Genomic DNA, 24844 nt, shown 5'->3' with positions numbered 1-24844 from the left:
CTTCCTACCTCGCAGCCACAGCTCCTCTCCTTCCCCCAAGGAACACAAAACAAAACCCAGGACACACGCAGGGTGAGTGACTGTCTCAGGTTGCTCGAGATCGGACCAGGGGTGGAGGGGTGTCTCGGGTGACAGGAGGCGTCTGCTACCCTACACCAAGGCCCTCGCCGAGGCCGGCGGGCGCTGGGAGGCTGCTGCAGTCCTGTGTAACACAGAGCTTTCATCTCTGAAGACGGGAGACGGGGAGGCGGGGTGAGCGGTAGGCAGGGGTGAGCGGTGCGGGCTGGCTGGCTGGCCGAGGCTCAGCGGGTGCCCAGGCCCTCCGCTTCCGGGGAGGGGGAGGCTCCTCCGCGGATGAGCCAGCCGGCAGGCTCCTCTCCGAGCCACAGAGCCCTCACCGAGGCGGCCGCATCCCGCCATGCCAAACCAGCAGAAGAAAATCCTGTTTTGCATGGCGGGCGTGCTGAGCTTTGCGTGTGCCCTGGGCGTGGTGGCGGCCCTGGGGACACCGCGGTGGATGAGAGCCACCTTCCTCTGCACCACCGGGGCCCTGCTGGTCAACGCCTCGGGGCCGGAGCTGGACAAGTTCACCGGTGAGGTGCGCTACGGGCTCTTCCACGGAGAAGGCGTGCGGCAGTGCGGGCTCGGGGCCAGGCCTTTCCGGTTCTCATGTAAGTAGTGCTCGCGTGTGAATGATTGATGCTCTGGAGCCCTCTTCCAGCTGCTGCCGGGAGGTACCAGAAGGGCCTCGCTCCCGCCGCGCATGACTTTTTAAACCAACACCTGAGACGTCCCCTGCATTTTAAATTACAGAGGTCGTTGTTATATAATTAAGCCTTTTGAAAACAGAAGCAATTAAAGTTCCCAACTATTCCTGTTTATGTAGCAGCTATCAGGTCTTTGTGATATGGGGGCTTGAGGACATAGGAAAGCAGTAAGAAATATCTTTGTGCCTTTTGTTCTCTAAAAAGAGAACAAAGTGGTTTCTTAACGATCCTGCTTTTCCACCTCCGTGACTTTCCTTCCTCGACCCCATCCCTGCCGGACCTTTGCTGCTGGTAAATTGTCTGCTTTTATTTTAAATCAATATGGAGTCACTTGGCTAAGGAAATACAAAATGATGTTTCTAGGATAACTGGGAAAGAAATGGATGCCAAAGAGAAACATTTCAAGGCTGGAAGGTGGCTCCGTGGTAGAGCGCTTGCCTTGCATGCCTGAGGCCCTGGGTTTGATTCCTCAGCACCACATAAGCAGAAAAAGCCGGAAGTGGCGCTGTGGTAGAGCACTAGCCTTGAGCTGAAGAGCTGAGGGACAGCGTCCAGGCCCTGGGGACAGCGTCCAGGCCCTGATTTCAGGCCCCACGACCGACCAAAAAACAAAAACTTTTGTGCACTGGAAGTGTCATCCACAGCATTTATAACCTGTTTATCTCATGAGGAGAATTTTTTAAAAATTAGCATGTGAATAGGCAACTCATTAAATGAAAATTAATAAGAAGCCATTTGTCATATCTCTCACAACACACATCCAGAAGTTATTATTATTTCAAAAGGGCTGGTTTGGAACACTCTTATGAAGGCGCTGGAAATTACCGCATAAATCACTCTTCTAGAAAAGGAGGGTACCGGCTGAGGCATTTAAAATGAACTATTATTTTGCCTGAGCTTTTTTCTCCTCTAATATAGGCAGAAGGAAAAATTAATTGAATTTATTATTAACATATGCAATGTCTAATTAAATTTCCGTGCCGGTTTATTTATATTTCTGCTACATTCCTTCTATCTTCTTAGCAGTTATTGGGTACCAGCTCCAACTCCATAGGTTACAGAGTGATAGAGCTCCAGAAAAGCCCCAGGAATTAGTCTTCAGTTTTCAGGAAGTTCTCATCAACCCAGTTTGATGAAGAGAATCTCTCCTTCCCTGAATGGCTCCATTCATTCCGGAAATGCACCCCCCCCCCCCCCCCGCAGGGGGAACAAAGCAGCCTGCTTTGTGATTCCCAATGGGTATTAACGATAAAAAGGGAAAGAAGATGAGTGAAATGATTTAACCCTGAGTCACAGCGGCTGGGGCAGGGGAAAAGCCTCAAACTGACACATGTAGACAAAGTGTTCCAGAACCTTTGCATTTAGCTCAGGAGAAAACTGCGTTCCTGCAAAGAGCAGGTCCCTGTACCGTGGACCTGAGTGTCATGCTGGGTGCACAGGTCCCCAAACCCGCAAACGCCGTGTCCTTGTGGGCTGGAGCAGCTTGAGCCTGGAGACCTTGCCTGTGATACCAGCTTTAAAGATGCACCTGCGCCTCCTCCCCAGGCTGGGGAAGGGGAAAGCTCAGATCCCCTCCTTCCGCGCCCACCGTAGATCGTTAGGGATAAGGAAACGCTGCTTATTGAAGCCTCATTCACCTTTCTGAGGCCTAGAGAAGTATGCTAATAACAGGACCTTGCCTGCCCGCGTGTGGAAGCATCGCAAGAGAATGTGGAAGAGGGGAATAAATAGAGCCTGTGGACTCCCCAGAGACTTGGGTGCCCATGGAAATAAACACGCACCGCCGTCAATGCCAAGACTGCTCTGCCGTGCCCCTTCTCAACGCTCACTGCAGTGTAGCTTCCGGGCTCACATTTCCCATTCCGAACACCATCACCCCACCAGCACATCTTATTAAGGGATCATAAGGTTGGGAGAGTCGTCTGGGAGTCTTCCTGATAGGAAAACGTAAAGCTTGCCGATATTTAGAAAAATAATCATCCGAGGCTCACCCCCCCCCCTCGTCTTCTCTAAGTCGCGTCCTTTGAGGGAATCTGGGGCCTTTGGAGACCTGGAGCCTGCTGAGTCTGCCAAACCCAACTTAAGAGCAGACACAGCTCACCACCCCCCGCCCCCCCACGTCCTCCTCCCACCCCGTTCCCTTAGGAAGTTATGCAGCAAACACTGGGGTTCACCGAAACTTTCCAGCATAGCAGGCAAGAAGCAAGGCAATCGATCAGAGCCCCAGTCCTTTCAAGACCAGGGTAGAAATGGAATGTAAACCCAAAACACAAGCCATGTATGTAACTTGAGATGCTTGAAATGTAGCCGTAATGGGAAAAACAAAACACAAAGAGAAATGGGTGAAATGGACAAGATGTTTCCTTTAACCCATGATATCCAGAATACTGTTACTTTAATGTATAAAAAACTGCAAAGGTGGCCAGACGCTGGTGGCTCACGCCTGTCATCCTAGCTACTCAGGAGGCTGAGGTCTGAGGATCACGGTTCAAAGCCAGCCTGAGCAGGAAAGTCCATGAGACTCTGATCTCCAACAAATTACAACCAAAAAAAGCTAGAAGTGGCACTGTGGCTCAAGTGATAGAGCGCTACCTTGATCGAAAGATTCTCAGGGACAGCATCAAACCCCAGGACCAGCACACATACAAAAAGGAAAGAAATTATAAAAATTATTGAGATATTTTCATGCCTCTAATTCAGAGAGCTTGTATGAGTCTGATGCCAACAGCTCCGTCCTGGGCCTGCAGTTATCACAGAAGCCACTTCCGTGGAGTGGATTCGCCGTGGGTGTCCATATTCTAAACAACCTTGCTCGGTTCTCTGAACAAGCCTCTGTGTGCGTGTGCATGTGTCTGTGTGTCTGTCTGTGTCTGTGTGTGGATTTTTACGTGCTGTGTTTGTCTCACTTTTAAAGCCCATGTATGTGTTGTCATATGAGAATGAAGAATGGACTAGAAGAACCGGGGGGCACACGGGCGCCTTTGCTCCCATTGAGCGTTCCCTGCCGACCGTCCTGTCTCCTTTCATTATAAGATCACCCCGCGAGCACGCACCGGCATCCTGGGAGCCCTCTGCTGCGTCCGCAGGCATCCGCGGCCCGCGGTTCACCTTCCCGGCTGGGCGGCAGCCATACCCGTGACCCAACGCCAGGGCTGGGCTTCTTTTTCCTGATGCGTCCCCGGTAATGTTTCAATGACGCTGTGAAACCTGCCCGTTCTGCGCTGGGTGCCCGTGGCGGGCTCCTGTTTTGGTGATTTGAAACGTTACCAAGTGCCGTCAAAACATGACCTGCGCTTTGTCTGGTGCCGTCATTCCCGGATACGCCAATCCGTCCACTGCCGAAACAGTCTGATGAGCCGCCAAGAACATATGGAACCCGTTTCTTTGAAACATAGAAAGAGTGGAAACCTAGCCATTCGCAACCTCGGCTGTGTTTGGGAAACCATGTTAGTTTTGAACTTAGGGTTGAACAGGTGCAGAAAGCTCAGGGGAGATTTAGCTGACTTCTTTCAGAAAAACAGTGTTTCTTTACTGAGAGAGGCGTATGACCCAGGTTGTGCAGAGGACCGGAAGCTTCTAGGAGCCGGCTGCTGGCTGGCTTTGGGATATATTTTGGGACCAAACATTTGTGACATAGCCTCATGACTGTCAGAGAGGCTGGGACTCTGTGTCCAGGGCTGCAGACACTTTGGGCGCAGCCCCAGGGGCCTGCTGGCCACCTCCCCGCCCTGCGCCCCCCCCTCCCCGCAGGCCCACCCCCCCATGCCCACCTCCCCTCCCCCATGCCCCAGGGGCCTGCTGGCCACCTCCCCGCCCTGCGCCCCCCCCCTCCCCGCAGGCCCACCCCCCCATGCCCCAGGGACCTGCTGGCCACCTCCCCGCCCTGCGCCCCCCCCCCCTCCGCGCAGGCCCATCCCCTCCCATGCCCACCCCCCCTCCCCCATGCCCCAGGGGCCTGCTGGGCACCTCCCCGCCCTGCCCCCCCCACAGGCCCACCCCCCCCATGCCCCAGGGGCCTGCTGGCCACCTCCCCGCCCTGCGCCCCCCCCATGCCCACCCCCCCCCTCCCCCATGCCCCAGGGGCCTGCTGGCCACCTCCCCGCCCTGCGCCCCCCCCTCCCCGCAGGCCCACCCCCCCTCCCCCATGCCCCAGGGGCCTGCTGGCCACCTCCCCGCCCTGCCCCCCCCCTCCGCGCAGGCCCATCCCCTCCCATGCCCACCCCCCCTCCCCCATGCCCCAGGGGCCTGCTGGCCACCTCCCCGCCCTGCGCCCCCCCCTCCCCGCAGGCCCACCCCCCCATGCCCACCCCCCCTCCCCCATGCCCCAGGGGCCTGCTGGCCACCTCCCCGCCCTGCCCCCCCCCACAGGCCCACCCCCCCTCCCCCATGCCCCAGGGGCCTGCTGGCCACCTCCCCGCCCTGCCCCCCCCTCACGCAGGCCCACACCCCCTCCCCCACGCCCCACGGGCGTGGACAGTGTCTGGAGAGAGGGTCACTGGCAGGCAGGGCCTTGGCTGTTAACTGGGAGATGTATTTAGGAGAGGCCAGCAAGCCAAGGTTTTGTGTTTTGTTGAAACAAGAGTGACACAGAATAGATGTGTGACACGGAAGACGGTCCAGCTCTCCCAGCCCCATGGCTTCTGTCCTTTCTAGACCAGGGCCCTGGGGCTGCTGTACCCACACAGAACAAGCTGGGGGGGGATGGGGGGTGAGGACCAAGGGGGAACAGGGGGGGCTGGGGGGCGAGGATGGGGGGGCTGGGGGGAACGGGGGGCGGGGACGGGGGGGCTGGGGGGCAAGGACGGGGGGGCTCTGCACGACTCATCCTGGTACTCTCAACGCCGAGACTTCTTCCTTTTGTTGTTTGAGGTTTTTGGGGTCAGTTGTGGGGCTTGAACTCTGCCCCTCAGCTCTTCAGCTCAAGGCGAGTGCTCTACCACTTGAGCTACAGCGTCACTTCCGATTTTCTGGTGGTTTATTGGAGATGGGAGTCTCACGGACTTTCCTGCAGGGCTGGCTTTGAACCGCGATGCTCAGATCTCAGACTCCTGAGCAGCTGGGATGAAGGATGCCTGGCCAGATAGCTTCTTAATATCGTTCGCAGTTTAAATGCTCCGCGTGACACAATCTGCTGGCTGCCAGACGAGAGCCTTCTGGTTCTGAGACGGTGGGGTCTTCTAGTCTCCATCTCTGCAAGTCTTCCGGCCGCCATCCTTACAAGAGGTGAAGTCTGCGAGCCTTTCTTTGGTTCTCAATGCTCATGATTCTGAAGCATTCTGACGTAGCTCCCATTCATCAGACTCCAGCCAGACGTCACGATCAAAGCTGCACTCTTCCCTCTGCCCCGATCGCTCACGTTTTGCATGGGAAGGACAGGATGGCTGGGGTTCTGCGTAGGCGGTAGGAGCTCCCGGCAGCGGCAGCCGCCAGCTAGCCACGCGCCAACGCCCAGGTGGTGGAGGCAGCGCTGGGGAGGGTGAGAGGAGAGCGCTTCCTCTCAGTTCCTCCTTTTCCTTGGTTTCCCCCTGACTCCTCACTGAAGAATTCCTCTTCCATTTCTTTCCTTTGTATGTCTTCTTTTCTTTGGTGGTACTGGGGTTTGAACTCAGGGCCACCTCCAATCTTTCCACTCATCGTTTCCCGCCTGAGCGGTGGCCCCCGTGTTGGGCTTCTTGGGGGCGCTGGGACGGCAGTGTGCACCGATCCCTCCCCTGACGTGGAGTCTCACGGAGACCGGGCTGGAATCTCCCCGACCTCAGCACGCACACTTCCCGCGAGGATGGGCAAAGGGCCTGTGGCTCTCTGCTCAGGCCAGGTTCAGACCACGACCTGTATCTACTGCAGCAAATATGCGTCATTTCTTTGTGGGAAAACACTCAGGACCCTCCCTTCTAGGTGCTTTGAAACAGGCAACATCTCTTGTGAGTGCCATCACCTCTCCAGGCTCCAGACTCTGGGCTCAGGGCTCCAGGCTCTGGGCTCGGGACTCTGGGCTCTGGGCTTTGGATTCTGAGCTCCAGACTCTGGGCTCCAGACTCCAGGCTCAGGGCTCTGGGCTCTGGACTTTGGGCTCCAGACTCTGGGCTCCGGACTCTGGGCTCCAGGCTCCTGGCTCTGGGCTCCAGGCTTCTGGCTCTGGGCTCCGGGCTCTGGGCTCTGGGCTCCGGGCTCTAGGCTCTAGGCTCCTGGCTCTGGGCTCTGGGCTCCTGGCTCTGGGCTCTGGGATCCTGGCTCTGGGCTCTGGGCTCCGGGCTCTGGGCTCCTGGCTCTGGGCTCTGGGATCCAGGCTCTGGGCTCTGGGCTCTGGGCTCCGGGCTCTGGGCTCCGGGCTCTGGGCTCTGGGCTCCGGGCTCTAGGCTCTAGGCTCCTGGCTCTGGGCTCCTGGCTCTGGGCTCTGGGATCCTGGCTCTGGGCTCTGGGCTCCGGGCTCTGGGCTCCTGGCTCTGGGCTCTGGGATCCAGGCTCTGGGCTCTGGGCTCCGGGCTCTGGGATCCTGGCTCTGGGCTCTGGGCTCCGGGCTCTGGGCTCCTGGCTCTGGGCTCTGGGCTCCTGGCTCTGGGCTCTGGGATCCTGGCTCTGGGCTCTGGGCTCCGGGCTCTGGGCTCCTGGCTCTGGGCTCTGGGCTCTGGGATCCAGGCTCTGGGCTCTGGGCTCTGGGCTCCGGGCTCACTGCTGCCCTCTAGCTGTGATTTGTCCCATGACGTCTCCTCCCTCCCGCCTTGGGTGTCCAGCACTCCGCTCTGCCTCCACCGTTCACACGGGCAGCCATGGGTACTGGACTCAAGGCCGCCTTTGCTCCGTCCGGCCATGCCCCTCTCCGCCTTGCCCGGTGCCTCATTCCCCTACCTCGGTGACACACTCCGGCTGGGCCGTGGCGCCGGGGCGGGTGCACCAGATTCCAACGCCCCGTCCCTGGTTCCGGCCGTTGCATAGACATCCCATCTAAACGGGTCACCACGTCTCAGGATCAAATGCAACGGGGGAATTCACATGCCAGAAATAAACCGAATGTGAAGGCAACCGCAGAGAAAGACACGCGTGGAGACCAAATGAACGGCGGGTCGTGGGAGGCACACCGAGCAGCTACTAAGAACAAATGATTTTCCTCTTATCCTCATCTGATCTAAGGACAGGAGCACATGGAGGTGGGGGGGGCCCAACACCGCCCCCCAAGATTTCTGCGCAAACCCAGTGACGGCAGCTCTGCAGGTGCTGACACACGCGTGTGACCGGCAGCTGTGCAGGTGCTGACACACGCGTGTGACCGGCAGCTCTGCAGGTGCTCACACACGCGTGTGACCGGCAGCTGTGCAGGTGCTGACACACGCGTGTGACCGGCAGCTGTGCAGGTGCTGACACACGCGTGTGACCGGCAGCTGTGCAGGTGCTGACACACGCGTGTGACCGGCAGCTCTGCAGGTGCTGACACACGCGTGTGACCGGCAGCTCTGCAGGTGCTGACACACGCGTGTGACCGGCAGCTCTGCAGGTGCTGACACACGCGTGTGACCGGCAGCTCTGCAGGTGCTGACACACGCGTGTGACCGGCAGCTCTGCAGGTGCTGACACACGCGTGTGACCGGCAGCTCTGCAGATGCTCGCACACGAGTGTGACCGGCAGCTGTGCAGGTGCTCACACACACGTGTGACCGGCAGCTGTGCAGGTGTTGACACACGCGTGTGACCGGCAGCTGTGCAGATGCTCACACACGCGTGTGACCGGCAGCTGTGCAGGTGCTGACACACGCGTGTGACCGGCAGCTGTGCAGGTGCTGACACACGAGTGTGACCGGCAGCTCTGCAGATGCTCACACAAGCGTGTGACCGGCAGCCTCTTCGCTGCACAGCCTCCGCCCCGAGCCGGGTTGGCCGTGCGGCTCCCTCCTTCACCTCACTACGGTGCAAGCAGCTCCCGACCCGTGCCCTGGCCGGCGCCTCAGCTCAGAGCCGGGCAGCGGTGCGGAGGACGGGTGTGCCACGCACTGCAGGTGTTCTGCGGACGGCCGTGTGGCACACACCTTGGGTTCCCTCAGCGCATAGAAGAACCTCGTGGAAAACTGGATCTCTGAACAAACAGAAGAAGTTGAGAAAAACCGAAGGGAACAAAAAGCGTGCCGGCATCCTCCGGCTCTTCCGACCCCCGACTTCTCCCATGGGTCCCCGTCACCCGGCCAGGGCTGGCGCTCGGTGGACATGGCACACCCACCACAGGACAGGGTTTGGTTCCTCCCCAGAAAGTGCCGGCCCCTCCCGGAGGGCCGCGTCCCTTCTGCTCACCCTGTCCTCCTCTTCCACGGGACCCACGTGCTTCCAGGAAGATCTCTGCCTGCCCAGCTCAGTCCCAGCTCAGTCCCAACTCAGTCCCGGCTCAGTCCCAGCTCAGCTCAGTCCCACCTCAGCCCCAGCCCCAGCTCAGTCCCAGCTCAGCTCAGCCCCAGCTCAGCTCAGCCCCAGCTCAGCCCCAGTTCAGCTCAGTCCGAGCTCAGTCCCTGCTCAGCTCAGTCCCTGCTCAGCTCAGTCCCTGCTCTGCTCAGTCCCAGCTCAGCTCAGTCCCAGCTCAGTCCCAGGCAGCTCAGTCCCTGCTCAGCTCAGCCCCAGCTCAGCCCCAGCTCAGTCCCAGCTCAGTCCCAGCTCAGTCCCAGCTCAGCTCAGCTCAGTCCCAGCTCAGCTCAGTCCCAGCTCAGCTCAGCCCCAGCTCAGCTCAGTCCCAGCTCAGTCCCAGCTCAGCCCCAGCTCAGCTCAGTCCCAGCTCAGTCCCAGCTCAGTCCCAGCTCAGCTCAGTCCCAGCTCAGCCCCAGCTCAGCTCAGTCCCAGCTCAGTCCCAGCTCAGCTCAGTCCCAGCTCAGTCCCAGCTCAGCCCCAGCTCAGCTCAGTCCCAGCTCAGTCCCAGCTCAGCTCAGTCCCAGCTCAGTCTCAGCTCAGCCCCAGCTCAGCTCAGCCCCAGCTCAGTCCCAGCTCAGCTCAGTCCCAGCTCAGCTCAGTCCCAGCTCAGTCCCAGCTCAGTCCCAGCTCAGCCCCAGCTCAGTCCCAGCTCAGTCCCAGCTCAGCTCAGTCCCAGCTCAGTCCCAGCTCAGTCCCAGCTCAGCTCAGTCCCAGCTCAGTCCCAGCTCAGCTCAGTCCCAGCTCAGTCCCAGCTCAGCTCAGTCCCAGCTCAGCTCAGTCCCAGCTCAGCTCAGTCCCAGCCCAGCTCAGCCCCAGCTCAGCTCAGTCCCAGCTCAGCTCAGTCCCAGCTCAGCTCAGTCCCAGCTCAGTCCCAGCTCAGCTCAGTCCCAGCTCAGCTCAGTCCCTGCTCAGCTCAGTCCCAGCTCAGCTCAGTCCCAGCTCAGTCCCAGCTCAGCTCAGTCCCAGCTCAGCTCAGTCCCAGCTCAGCTCAGTCCCAGCTCAGCTCAGTCCCAGCTCAGCTCAGTCCCAGCTCAGCTCAGCCCCAGCTCAGTCCCAGCTCAGCTCAGTCCCAGCTCAGCTCAGTCCCAGCTCAGCTCAGTCCCAGCTCAGTCCCAGCTCAGCTCAGTCCCAGCTTAGTCCCACCGTGTTCCGCTCCAGGCACCACGTCAGCCGCACACACCGGCTCAGAGGAGCAGGCTGGTGAAAACTGGTTCATGAGGAAAACGCTTCCTCTGTAAAAGCGCATGTACAAGGCTGGGCACAGCAGTGCAAGCTGGCGCCCAGCTACTCAGGAGGCAGAGGTCGGAGGTCATGGCCGAGGCCAGGCTGGGCCAGGCGTTTGCGAGGGCCTCTCTCTCTCGTTGCTGGCCAGGGGCAGCAGTGCAGACTCATCAGCCCCGTGAAAAGGGAAGGCAGAAACAGAGATCACAGCCCAGGTGGGAGGTGAGACCCAGTCTCAGAAACACACTGTCTGCTGCGGGGTCTGTCTGACAGCTCTGCGACACTCGTGACCCAGGCTTGAGTGAAGACCACCTTCTTTAAGAGACAGAGGGACTGGCCGCAGGGGTAGGCTTGCTTCGCCATGGACCGGGGTGAGGACAGGCGATATCTGTCGGTGTGCATTTTACACACCACAGACTGAAAATACACTTCCATTTATAACATTGAGGTCAGGCCACTGTATGGACTGTGTGCAGATTTGTGTGTGGACGTGCGCTTGTCAGCTCTGCTAGGTGGCAAGCAGTGTCTACATTCAACCTTCCAAGCTCTGCAACTATTGGATCTGCACTTGCAGAAGAATGACCCTGGTTCACAGAGACGTCGTGCGGGAATCCAGTCAGCGCACCAGACACAGAGAAGCCGCTCCCTTTGCAAGGTCGAATCCGGAGTCTTTATTACAAAGCCAGCGATGGCCAGCTGACTCCCAAAGAACTCACAGCCCGGAAGGCGGCTAACCCAAAGCTTTTAAAAGCACAAATAATCACATGATGAGCATGAGGAACCAAGCCCATCAGGAGCACAACGACAGAAGCAAGGCAAGCTGGTGGAAAACATGAGCGCCTCTGCACCTGAAAAACGACCGCTTCACCCCCAGAGCTCCCAGAACACAGCGAAGGCCTCACCACCCGCGAATTCACCGACCACTTCACCCCCAGAGCTCCCAGCACACAGCAAAGGCCCCACCACCCCCGAATTCACCGACCACTTCACCCCCAGAGCTCCCAGCACGCAGCGAAGGCCTCACCACCCACAAATTCACCCCAGAGCTCCCAGAACACAACGAAGGCCCCACCACCCCGAATTCACCCCAGAGCTCCCAGCACGCAGCAAAGGCCTCACCACCCACAAATTCACCCCAGAGCTCCCAGCACACAGCGAAGGCCTCACCACCCACAAATTCACCCCCAGAGCTCCCAGCACGCAGCGAAGGCCCCACCACCCACAAATTCACCGACCACTTCACCCCCAGAGCTCCCAGCACGCAGCGAAGGCCTCACCACCCGCAAATTCACCCCAGAGCTGCCAGCACGCAGCGAAGGCCTCACCACCCGCAAATTCACCCCAGAGCTCCCAGCACGCAGCGAAGGCCTCACCACCCGCAAATTCACCCCAGAGCTCCCAGAACACAGCGAAGGCCCCACCACCCCCGAATTCACCCCAGAGCTCCCAGCACGCAGCGAAGGCCTCACCACCCACAAATTCACCCCAGAGCTCCCAGCACGCAGCGAAGGCCTCACCACCCACAAATTCACCCCAGAGCTCCCAGCACACAGCGAAGGCCTCACCACCTGCAAATTCACCCCAGAGCTCCCAGCACACAGCGAAGGCCCCACCACCCACAAATTCACCCCAGAGCTCCCAGCATGCAGCGAAGGCCTCACCACCCCCGAATTCACCCCAGAGCTCCCAGAACACAGCGAAGGCCTCACCACCCACAAATTCACCCCAGAGCTCCCAGCACGCAGCGAAGGCCCCACCACCCCCGAATTCACCCCAGAGCTCCCAGCACACAGCGAAGGCCCCACCACCCACAAATTCACCCCAGAGCTCCCAGCACACAGCGAAGACCCCACCACCCACAAATTCACCCCAGAGCTCCCAGCACACAGCGAAGGCCTCACCACCCACAAATTCACCCCAGAGCTCCCAGCACGCAGCGAAGGCCTCACCACCCCCGAATTCACCCCAGAGCTCCCAGCACGCAGCGAAGGCCTCACCACCCCTGAATTCACCGAGACGGCGGCAGGCCAGGCCAGCACGTGCACCCAGTGTCCACCGTTCAAGGCAACTGAAACGGAGCCCAGGCTTAAGCGTACATTTGAAGTTCAACACATCACCAAGGGGAACAGAGTCCTTGTGACCTCCCACTAGAAAAAGTCGCCTTCTACTTGATATTTAAGGCAAGGTTAAGGAAGAAAAAAAAATGGGGGTTAGGCTTCATGTAAATAAGACCTGCTCTTCAAAAGACACTGATGAGAGGAGGACAAGGCAGGCTGCAGACGCGGAGACGGAGACGGAGACGGAGACGCGGCTGCAGACGCAGACTCAGAGACGTGGCTGCAGACGCGGAGACGGAGACGGAGACACAGCCGCAGACGCAGAGACGGAGACGGAAACGTGGCCGCAGACGCAGACTCGGAGATGGAGACGCGGCCGCAGACGCAGACTCAGAGACGTGGCTGCAGATGCAGAGACAGAGACGGAAACGTGGCCGCAGACACAGACTCGGAGACAGAGACGGAGACGTGGCCGCAGACGCAGACTCGGAGATGGAGACGCGGCCGCAGACGCAGACTCGGAGATGGAGACGCGGCCGCAGACGCAGACTCAGAGACGTGGCTGCAGACGCAGAGACAGAGATGCGGCCGCAGACTCGGAGACAGACATGGCCGCAGACTCGGAGACGGAGACGTGGCCACAGATGCAGACTGGGAGATGGAGACATGGCCGCAGACTCGGAGACAGAGATATGGCCGCAGATGCAGACTGGGAGATGGAGACATGGCCGCAGACTCGGAGACAGAGACATGGCCGCAGACTCAGAGATGGAGATGGAGATGGAGACGTGGCCACAGACACAGACTGGGAGACAGAGACATGGCCGCAGACTTGGAGATGGAGATGGAGACATGGCCACAGACTCAGAGATGGAGATGGAGACATGGCCGCAGACTCGGAGACAGAGACATGGCCGCAGACTCAGAGATGGAGATGGAGATGGAGACGTGGCCACAGACACAGACTGGGAGACGGAGACATGGCCACAACTCAGAGACAGAGACGTGGCCACAGACACAGACTCGGAGATGGAGACATGGCCACAACTCGGAGACGGAGACGTGGCCGCAGACTCGGAGATAGAGATGGAGACGTGGCCACAGACGCAGACTGGGAGACGGAGACATGGCCGCAGACTCGGAGACGAGACACGGCCGCAGACTCGGAGACGGAGACATGGCCGCAGACTCGGAGATGGAGATGGAGACGGAGACGTGGCCGCAGACGCAGACTCGGAGACGTGGCCGCAGATTACAACATAATGAACTCTGTAAGCGACGCATCTCCACAAATGGTACCGTAACTCAGAGGCTCACAAAAAGACCGGCCTCTTAGTCACTGGGAGATTGCAAGTTAAACTCCACTGCGAGTTAAACTCCACACCGATTCAATGGTCACTGCTGGCCCGGGTCTCAGCGACCAGCACCATGGAGGCCTGGCGGGGGGAGGTGGAGACTGTCTGATCATTCCAGATCTTATTATAATGGTGAGCAACAGAATGAACTGGCTAGCACTTGCAGAACTAAAGAGACAGGGTTTTGTTGTGTGGATTTCGCTTTAACCCTAGAACGCAGCTGGCAGGGGAGGGGCAGGAGAGCAAACGCAGCTCAGCCACCCTCTGAGCCACTTCAGGCTGGGGACTTAGCTCCTCTGAGCCTCAGGTTCTTTTCAGTCTAGACGCTGAAGATAAAACCGTGGCAGACGGCTCGGCGTCCTGCGCAGCCTTGGGTGAAGGCCTGGCTGCCCAGCGCCTGTCCTGGGTGCTCAGAGCGCTCAGGCTGCAGATGAGGCCTGGTGGGAAGGCCGGGAAAGCAGGCAGGGATCCGCACCCTGCTGAGTGGCTTTCTCACCAGCCTGAGAATTTAACAGCCTTTGTAAGAACTGAAAGCTCGCTAAGCCTGACAATTTATTTTTGCATCTTGCGTCTCCCTCCAGGAGGCCAATCAGCTCAACTTCATTTCTTTCAATATGGTCACAGCCCTCACTTTTCAGAGCGGCTCAACCCCGCTCCCCTACCAGAGAGGAGGCTCTTACAGCGGAGAGGTGGATGGTGTAATAACTTAATAACTGCTGGTGAAGCACATCGATAGCCGGGCGCTGGCGGCTCACGCCTGCCATCCCAGCTACTCAGGAAGCTCAGATCTGAGGATCACGGTTCAAAGCCAGCCTGGGCAGGAAAGTCTGTGAGGCTCACATCTCCAATAAACCACCAGAAAACTGGAAGTGAAGCTGTGGCTCAAGAGGTAGAGCGCTCGCCTTGAGCCAACAGGGCAGGGACCGTACCTTGGCCTTGAGTTCAAGTCCCAGGACCAGCAAAAAAAAAAATAAACAGAATATGAATTAATTGAGCAGCTAATGCTTGCAAGAAAGGAAAGCATTTTCCCAAACAGCACAGCAGGCACGCAGTGAAATGCTCTTCTCTTGCTCCTCCAAGACAGTGCTGCCGATGTCCTGCGCAGCCTCCCAGCCTGGCCTCCACACAAGCCGGCCCCTGACATTGCCAGCAGAGAGGACTCGGGTTCAAATCCCCGTCCTGCCACATGCTCGGCACCAACGTTGGGCAGAGGACACCGGCGGCCCTGGGGTGGCTCAGCCTGTAATGACAGGGCGCAACTCAGTGCTGCCGGGAGGCGGAGTCAGGCCGGAGGCGTCGGCGATGACCTGGCTCATACACATCCCCGCTGGACCCCCACTGGCAGGATGAGGGCGGTTTCCTTGGTTTGCGTGCACTGTGTTCTGCGTCTGACACACTGCAACGGTTCCACATCTGTTCTTACAGATGCTCTGGACGGACTCGTTATTACCAGACAGGCAAGGCGTCCCGAGCACCCTCGCAATACTCCATGGGGTTGAGGTCTAGCCTACCCACAGGAGGTCCACGCCAGGCTTCCGCGGCCTGGAGTTCCCTGGCTCCTCCCCAGCCCTGGGGGGGGGGGGGGACTGACAGACAGGGGGACTGACAGACAGACAGAGCTCCACTTCCCCAACTGCTGCGTTTCCTAAGGGGAAACGTCTCCTCCTCCGCGGCACCACCCCACACCCAGCCGCCGTACGCAGTACGTTAGAACAGACCTTGAAATGGCTCCGCAGGAATCCCATCCACACCTTGGGCACCGCATGTGTGGTTCTGAGTTACAAAGTCTTCCTGAGCGTTTAATAAATGCCTCTCCCACGCCTCCCACCGGCCATTTCTACGCTTCAGTGATGAGCCTATCTTTGTTTTACTCTTTGTCGGTGCTGGGATTTGAACTCAGGGCTCCATGCTGGTGGGCAGACATCTCTAAATCTTTTTATCTCCCCCTTGTAAATTAGTAACTCAGAATGCAATGCAGCCATCGAGAGGATTTATGATTGCTGAAACACGGAAGTTAGAGGGACTAGCTGTTTTGTTTTCCTGTTTCGCTTGCTCACGGGAAGTGCTCACTCTTGGCTTATCTCCAGTTTTCCCAGACCTGCTGCGGGCGGTGCCGGTGAGCGTCCACATCAACGTCCTTCTCTTCACCACGATGCTCGCGGTCCTCACCACGGTGGTGGCCGGCTTCTTCATGTACAACGCCTTCGGCAAGCCCTTCGAAGCCCTGCACGGCCCGCTGGGCTTGTACCTCCTGAGCTTCATTTCAGGTAAGGACAGAGTTCCTCCTCCCGCCGGTGTGCTTCCCAGGCCCAGAGACTCTGTGGTGTTATGGAGTTCCAATGCCCAGGCTCCCTAGGAGACATGTGCCAGGAACAGGCGGAGGAACACCACCCCGCTTGACCCGATAGCTTTAAGCTGTCAGCAGGAAGCAAAGAACTCGGAGGAAGTGTTAGGTGAAAACGCAGCGCACGTTATAAATGCTGCACTGGCTTTCTGTGTAAAAGCACAGCGACCTGGCGCAGGAGTGCACAAACTAAGCACGTCAGTACACTCTATCACTGCAGATATACGGACGTTATATAGACATATGGACGTGTGGGAACAGAGGGGGAGAGGGAGGGAGGGAGGGAGGGGAGGGGGAGGGAGGGGAAGGGGGAGGGAGGTAGAGAAGGGGAGGGAGGGGAGGGGGAGGGGGAGGGGAGGGGAGGAGGGGGGAGGGGGAGGGGAGGAGAGGGAGGGCAGGGGAGGGGAGGGGAGCTGCGTCTGTAGTTTCTCAAGCCCTTGCCTCGGGCCAGCAGCACTGCAGCTGCAGTGACTCCATTTTTTCTCAGTGTCCTGTGGTGCATGATTTATTCATCATCCTAAGGAGGCGATGCCGCGGAAGGGCACTGGGGCGTGCACACCGCACGTGGCCACCATGCCCATACACCGCGCTCGGGAAGTCCAGGGAGAGACGCAGGGACTCGGGTGAGCTCTAGACCCAGAGCTCATCCCCTACCGCGTGGCTCAGCGCCGGGTGGGTGCAAAACGTACAAACCCAGCCCGTGCCACAGGGGCGGCCACACATGCACAAGGAGGGGGGCGGGAGGGAGAGCGGGCAGGGGCGAGGAGGGCGGGAGGGAGAGCGGGCAGGGGCGAGGAGGGCGGGAGGGAGAGCGGGCAGGGGCGAGGAGGGCGGGAGGGAGAGCGGGCAGGGGCGAGGAGGGCGGGAGGGAGAGCGGGCAGGGGCGAGGAGGGCGGGAGGGAGAGCGGGCAGGGGCGAGGAGGGCGGGAGGGAGAGCGGGCAGGGGCGAGGAGGGCGGGAAGGAGGAGGGCGGGAGGGAGGAGGGCGGGAGGGAGGAGGGCGGGAGGGAGAGCGGGCAGGGGCGAGGAGGGCGGGAGGGAGAGCGGGCAGGGGCGAGGAGGGCGGGAAGGAGGAGGGCGGGAGGGAGGAGGGCGGGAGGGAGGAGGGCGGGAGGGAGAGCGGGCAGGGGCGAGGAGGGCGGGAGGGAGAGCGGGCAGGGGCGAGGAGGGCGGGAGGGAGAGCGGGCGGGAGGGAGAGCGGGCAGGGGCGAGGAGGGCGGGAGGGAGAGCGGGCGGGAGGGAGAGCGGGCGGGAGGGAGAGCGGGCGGGAGGGAGGAGGGCGGGAGGGAGAGCGGGCAGGGGCGAGGAGGGCGGGAGGGAGAGCGGGCGGGAGGGAGGAGGGCGGGAGGGAGAGCGGGCAGGGGCGAGGAGGGCGGGAGGGAGAGCGGGCAGGGGCGAGGAGGGCGGGAGGGAGGAGGGCGGGAGGGAGAGCGGGCAGGGGCGAGGAGGGCGGGAGGGAGAGCGGGCAGGGGCGAGGAGGGCGGGAGGGAGAGCGGGCGGGAGGGAGGAGGGCGGGAAGGAGAGCGGGCAGGGGCGAGGAGGGCGGGAAGGAGAGCGGGCAGGGGCGAGGAGGGCGGGAGGGAGAGCGGGCGGGAGGGAGAGCGGGCAGGGGCGAGGAGGGCGGGAGGGAGAGCGGGCAGGGGCGAGGAGGGCGGGAGGGAGAGCGGGCAGGGGCGAGGAGGGCGGGAGGGAGAGCGGGCAGGGGCGAGGAGGGCGGGAGGGAGAGCGGGCAGGGGCGAGGAGGACGGGAGGGAGAGCGGGCAGGGGCGAGGAGGGCGGGAGGGAGAGAGGGCGGGAGGGGGGGTGGGAGGGAGAGCGGGCAGGGGCGAGGAGGGCGGGAGGGAGAGCGGGCACAGGGGAGGAGGGCGAGAGGGAGAGAGGGCGGGAGGGAGAGAGGGCGGGAGGGGGGGTGGGAAGGAGAGCGGGCAGGGGCGAGGAGGGCGGGAGGGAGAGCGGGCACGGGGGAGGAGGGCGAGAGGGAGAGAGGGCGGGAGGGAGAGAGGGCGGGAGGGGGGGTGGGAAGGAGAGCGGGCAGGGGGGAGGAGGGTGGGAGGGAGGGGGAGGGGGCGGGAGGGAGGGGGAGGGGGGCAGAAGGGAGGGGGACAGGAGGGCGGGAGGGAGGGAGGGAGGAGGGCAGGAAGGAGAGGGGGCGGGAGGGAGAGAGGGCCAGAGGGAGGGGGGGTGGGAGGGCGGGAGGGAGGCGGGCAGGGCCTGGCCCACGCTGCCCTCCCCACACCAAGCGTGATGGTGTGGAAACCCACACTCAGGGCCCCCGGGAGCCGTCCCGGAGCCACCCTCCCGAGACCCTCCGGCAGGACAAGACCCCGGGAACTCGGAGACCTCAGGACCAGGAAGGACCCCGGTCTTGGGGACAGGAAAGGCCCGTGGGGAGGGCCGTGTGACGGGAATGTGCGTCCTGGTGTTTGCTGCACCTTGCGGTCGGCTCCTCCTGCACTGCCGTGGCCGGTGGCGGGCACCTCCTCTGGCCGCCCAGCCTGCCCGCCCGCCAGGGCACGCTGTACCCCCCCCCACAACCCACAGCAGCTGCTGCCCAGGCACGCTGTACCCCCCACACCCCACAGCAGCTGCTGCCCGGACACGCTGTACCCCCCACACCCCACAGCAGCTGCTGCCCAGGCACGCTGTACCCCCACACCCCACAGCAGCTGCTGCCCAGACACGCTGTACCCCCCCACACCCCACAGCAGCTGCTGCCCAGACACGCTGTACCCCCACACCCCACAGCAGCTGCTGCCCAGACACGCTGTACCCCCACACCCCACAGCAGCTGCTTCCCAGACACGCTGTACCCACACACCCCACAGCAGCTGCTGCCCAGACACGCTGTACCCCCCCACACCCCACAGCAGCTGCAGCCCAGACACGCTGTACCCCCCTACACCCCACAGCAGCTGCTGCCCAGACACGCTGTACCCCCACACCCCACAGCAGCTGCTGCCCAGACACGCTGTACCCCCCACACCCCACAGCAGCTGCTGCCCAGACACGCTGTACCCCCCAACACCCCACAGCAGCTGCTGCCCAGACACGGTGCACCCCCCACACCCCACAGCAGCTGCTGCCCAGACACGCTGTACCCCCACACCCCACAGCAGCTGCTGCCCAGACACGCTGTACCCCCACACCCCACAGCAGCTGCTTCCCGGGCACGCTGCACCCCCCACACCCCACAGCAGCTGCTGCCCAGACACGCTGTACCCCCACACCCCACAGCAGCTGCTGCCCAGACACGCTGTACCCCCACACCCCACAGCAGCTGCTGCCCAGACACGTTGCACCCCCCCACACCCCACAGCAGCTGCTGCCCAGACACGCTGTACCCCCACACCCCACAGCAGCTGCTGCCCAGACACGCTGCACCCCCCCCACACCCCACAGCAGCTGCTGCCCAGACACGCTGTACCCCCACACCCCACAGCAGCTGCTTCCTGGGCACGCTGCACCCCCCACACCCAACAGCAGCTGCTGCCCAGACACGCTGTACCCCCACACCCCACAGCAGCTGCTGCCCAGACACGCTGTACCCCCACACCCCACAGCAGCTGCTGCCCAGACACGCTGCACCCCCCCACACCCCACAGCAGCTGCTGCCCAGACACGCTGTACCCCCAACACCCCACAGCAGCTGCTGCCCAGACACGCTGTACCCCCCCACACCCCACAGCAGCTGCTGCCCAGACACGCTGCGCCCCCACATCCCACAGCAGCTGCTGCCCAGCCACGCTGTACCCCCCACACCCCCACAGCAGCTGCTGCCCAGACACGCTGTACCCCCCCCACACCCCACAGCAGCTGCTGCCCAGACACGCTGTACCCCCACACCCCACAGCAGCTGCTGCCCAGACACGCTGCACCCCCCCACACCCCACAGCAGCTGCTGCCCAGACACGCTGTGCCCCCCACACCCCACAGCAGCTGCTGCCCAGACACGCTGTACCCCCCCACACCCCACAGCAGCTGCTGCCCAGACACGCTGTACCCCCCCCACACCCCACAGCAGCTGCTGCCCAGACACGTTGTACCCCCACACCCCACAGTAGCTGCTGCCCGGACACGCTGTACCCCCCAACACCCCACAGCAGCTGCTGCCCAGACACGCTGTACCCCCCAACACCCCACAGCAGCTGCTGCCCAGACACGCTGTACCCCCCAACACCCCACAGCAGCTGCTGCCCAGACACGCTGCGCCCCCACACCCCACAGCAGCTGCTGCCCAGGCATGCTGCGCCCCCCAACACCCCACAGCAGCTGCTGCCCAGACACGCTGCGCCCCCACACCCCACAGCAGCTGCTGCCCAGACACGCTGCACCCCCCCACACCCCACAGCAGCTGCTGCCCAGACACGCTGTACCCCCCAACACCCCACAGCAGCTGCTGCCCAGACACGCTGCACCCCCCCACACCCCACAGCAGCTGCTGCCCAGACACGCTGTACCCCCCCACACCCCACAGCAGCTGCTGCCCAGACACGCTGTACCCCCCCACACCCCACAGCAGCTGCTGCCCAGACACGCTGCACCCCCCCACACCCCACAGCAGCTGCTGCCCAGACACGCTGTACCCCCCCACACCCCACAGCAGCTGCTGCCCAGCCACGCTGTACCCCCACACCCCACAGCAGCTGCTGCCCAGACACGCTGCACCCCCCCACACCCCACAGCAGCTGCTGCCCAGCCACGCTGTACCCCCACACCCCACAGCAGCTGCTGCCCAGACACGCTGCACCCCCCCACACCCCACAGCAGCTGCTGCCCAGCCACGCTGTACCCCCACACCCCACAGCAGCTGCTGCCCAGACACGCTGTACCCCCCCCACACCCCACAGCAGCTGCTGCCCAGACACGCTGTACCCCCACACCCCACAGCAGCTGCTGCCCAGACACGCTGTACCCCCCCCACACCCCACAGCAGCTGCTGCCCAGACACGCTGTACCCCCACACCCCACAGCAGCTGCTGCCCAGACACGCTGCACCCCCCCACACCCCACAGCAGCTGCTGCCCAGCCACGCTGTACCCCCACACCCCACAGCAGCTGCTGCCCAGACACGCTGTACCCCCCCACACCCCACAGCAGCTGCTGCCCAGCCACGCTGTACCCCCCCACACCCCACAGCAGCTGCTGCCCAGACACGCTGTACCCTCCCACACCTCACAGCAGCTGCTGCCCAGACACGCTGTACCCCCACACCCCACAGCAGCTGCTGCCCAGACACGCTGTACCCCCCCACACCCCACAGCAGCTGCTGCCCAGACACGCTGTACCCCCCACACCCCACAGCAGCTGCTGCCCCAGACACGCTGTACCCCCCCACACCCCACAGCAGCTGCTGCCCAGACACGCTGCGCCCCCCCCACACCCCACAGCAGCTGCTGCCCAGACACGCTGCGCCCCCCCCACACCCCACAGCAGCTGCTGCCCAGACACGCTGTACCCCCACACCCCACAGCAGCTGCTGCCCAGACACGCTGTACCCCCCACACCCCACAGCAGCTGCTGCCCAGACACGCTGTACCCCCCACACCCCACAGCAGCTGCTGCCCAGACACGCTGTACCCCCCCACACCCCACAGCAGCTGCTGCCCAGACACGCTGTACCCCCACACCCCACAGCAGCTGCTGCCCAGACACGCTGTACCCCCCACACCCCACAGCAGCTGCTGCCCAGACACGCTGCGCCCCCCCACACCCCACAGCAGCTGCTGCCCGGACACGCTGTACCCCCACACCCCACAGCAGCTGCTGCCCAGACACGCTGTACCCCCCCCACACCCCACAGCAGCTGCTGCCCAGACACGCTGCGCCCCCCCACACCCCACAGCAGCTGCTGCCCAGGCACGCTGCGCCCCCCCACACCCCACAGCAGCTGCTGCCCAGGCACGCTGTACCCCCCACACCCCACAGCAGCTGCTGCCCAGACACGCTGTACCCCACACCCCACAGCAGCTGCTGCCCAGGCACGCTGTACCCCCCACACCCCACAGCAGCTGCTGCCCAGACACGCTGTACCCCCCCACACCCCACAGCAGCTGCTGCCCAGACACGCTGTACCCCCACACCCCACAGCAGCTGCTGCCCAGACACGCTGTACCCCCCACACCCCACAGCAGCTGCTGCCCAGACACGCTGTACCCCCCACACCCCACAGCAGCTGCTGCCCAGACACGCTGCACCCCCCCACACCCCACAGCAGCTGCTGCCCAGACACGCTGTACCCCCACACCCCACAGCAGCTGCTGCCCAGACACGCTGTACCCCCCACACCCCACAGCAGCTGCTGCCCAGACACGCTGTACCCCCCCACACCCCACAGCAGCTGCTGCCCAGACACGCTGTACCCCCCCACACCCCACAGCAGCTGCTGCCCGGACACGCTGTACCCCCCACACCCCACAGCAGCTGCTGCCCAGACACGCTGTACCCCCACACCCCACAGCAGCTGCTGCCCAGACACGCTGCGCCCCCCCCACACCCCACAGCAGCTGCTGCCCAGACACGCTGTACCCCCCCACACCCCACAGCAGCTGCTGCCCGGACACGCTGTACCCCCCACACCCCACAGCAGCTGCTGCCCAGACACGCTGTACCCCCACACCCCACAGCAGCTGCTGCCCAGACACGCTGCGCCCCCCCACACCCCACAGCAGCTGCTGCCCAGACACGCTGTACCCCCCCACACCCCACAGCAGCTGCTGCCCAGACACGCTGTACCCCCCAACACCCCACAGCAGCTGCTGCCCAGACACGCTGTACCCCCCCACACCCCACAGCAGCTTCTGCCCAGACACGCTGTACCCCCCACACCCCACAGCAGCTGCTGCCCAGACACGCTGTACCCCCCACACCCCACAGCAGCTGCTGCCCAGACACGCTGTACCCCCCCACACCCCACAGCAGCTGCTGCCCAGGCACGCTGTACCCCCCCACACCCCACAGCAGCTGCTGCCCAGGCACGCTGCGCCCCCCAACGCTCCAGCCCCTCCCCGTGGCTGTTCATTAGTGCTTCGTGACCCTTGTTCAGCCACACTTCTAGGAACGCAGAACGCATCTGTATTCTCCTTCATGTTGGGCCGCCACCGCTGACCCCGTTTGGCCCATAATTGAAACGCGTGAATTAATGACAGGGAACAGAAGCCGCGTGGTTGCTGTGCCCGGGGCATTTGGATTAACTGTAATGGGAGAATAAGAAGCCTTTCGCTGCCCTAAAGCAGCGGCTGTAAACATGGTGGCCCTCGCGCTAGCTGCTCGGGAGACTGGGATCTGAGGGTCCTGGTTTGAAACCAGCAGGGCCAGAGACGTCTGTGAGACTTATCTCCCACAAACCACTCCGAAAAGGCTGGAAGTGGTTCATGGCTCCAGTGGTAGAGCGCCAGCCCTGAACACAGAGAGGCTCCGGGACCGGACCCACGCCGTTCACAGCCTCTGCTGGGACCACGGCGGGCGGGGAGGAGCTGTCCACAGGGCCCTGCCCCTCACCCTGGCTGAGCAGGGCCTCTATTCTCCACAGCCACTTCCACAGACAAATCCGAGTCTGGACAGACAGACAGGCACGGTGGCACAGGCCTGGAACTCTGGTTCTTGGGGACACAGAGGCAGGAGAATCATAGAACAAAAGCGTGAGACCCTATCTCAAAAACAAAGGGCTCGGGGCTTGGCTTGGGCGGCGGAGAGCTGGCCCAGCAAGCTCACCGCACTGAGTTCGAGTCCCACCTGGGCCCAGAGGCTCCTCTGGCCACCGAGGCCACTGAGGGCCGGCGGTGTGGTCACCTTCCCTGGGAGGCCTGGGCCTTGCACCAGGGCCGGCACAACCGGCCTCACCTGTAAGGCCCGGGGCATTTGTTCTCTTGAAGCCGCAGAGCCTGGCACCGCGATTCTGCCCTTGTGTGTGCGAGGTGCCCCGCAGGTCTGCCTCACTGTTGCAGAGCCGGGCCGGAGCACCGGGGGAGAGCCTCGGGCGGCCCCACCCTCGCCCCTGCCCCCGGGCAGGAAACCCATGTGCCCCTTCTGTTGCAGGGTCCTGCGGCTGTCTGGTCATGATCCTGTTTGCCTCGGAGGTGAAAATCCACCACCTCTCAGAAAAAATTGCAAACTTCAAGGAAGGGACGTTCGCCTACAGAACGCAGAGTGAAAGATACACCACCTCCTTCTGGGTCGTTTTCATGTGCTTCTTTGTTCACTTTTTGAACGGGCTCCTGATCCGGCTGGCTGGGTTTCAGTTCCCTTTTGCAAAATCTAAAGACGCAGAGACAACTAACGTGGCTGCAGACTTAATGTACTGAAAAGCCTGTGCTTCTGTAATTTTCCCAGTAAGGGACTGAACTTGCTTTACAGTTAATTCCACCCATCCTTTCAGAGTGCATAAAGTACCAAAACCCTCTGTGAAGCTGTTTCCAACTGCCCTATGGACTCCAGCTACAGGTTCGAGAACAGAAGGCAGGCTTTGAAAGGTCGCTCTGCCTGGTGGGAAATGCTTGACCCGGGAAGTCCAGGGAGGTTGGCCGGGATGGAGAAATGGCGGCGGCACAGACATGGCCATGCTGGAGACACCTGTCCACTCAGGGGGACCAAGAGGCCCAGGAGGGCATTTGAACAAGAGACAATCTCTGAGCGACCCACGTATCTGTTGACACAGAGATGGAATTGCTTTCCTAAAATAGTAATGCATTAAATGAGCATCTCTAGAATGTACCAATTTGCA

General features: G+C 62.0%; 1 protein-coding gene across 2 annotated transcripts; it reads left to right on the top strand.

Moving 5' to 3' along the window:
• Positions 1–418: 418 nt before the first annotated feature.
• Positions 419–24844, top strand: Clrn1 (clarin 1). 2 transcript variants are annotated; one of them, XM_042665662.1, is made up of 3 exons: positions 419–671; positions 15870–16049; positions 24160–24844. In XM_042665662.1, exons 1-3 carry the CDS (start codon positions 419–421, stop codon positions 24423–24425), a joined length of 699 nt encoding a protein of 232 aa, XP_042521596.1. In that variant the 3' UTR covers positions 24426–24844. The 2 variants fall into 2 exon arrangements, with proteins under 2 accessions (XP_042521596.1, XP_042521597.1); XM_042665663.1 differs by lacking the exon at positions 15870–16049.

This window comes from Dipodomys spectabilis, unplaced genomic scaffold, assembly GCF_019054845.1.
Source record: "Dipodomys spectabilis isolate Male_0828 unplaced genomic scaffold, ASM1905484v1 ptg000340l, whole genome shotgun sequence".
Classification (NCBI taxonomy): Eukaryota; Metazoa; Chordata; class Mammalia; order Rodentia; family Heteromyidae; genus Dipodomys; species Dipodomys spectabilis.
This window is presented reverse-complemented; position numbering and strand designations above follow the sequence as displayed.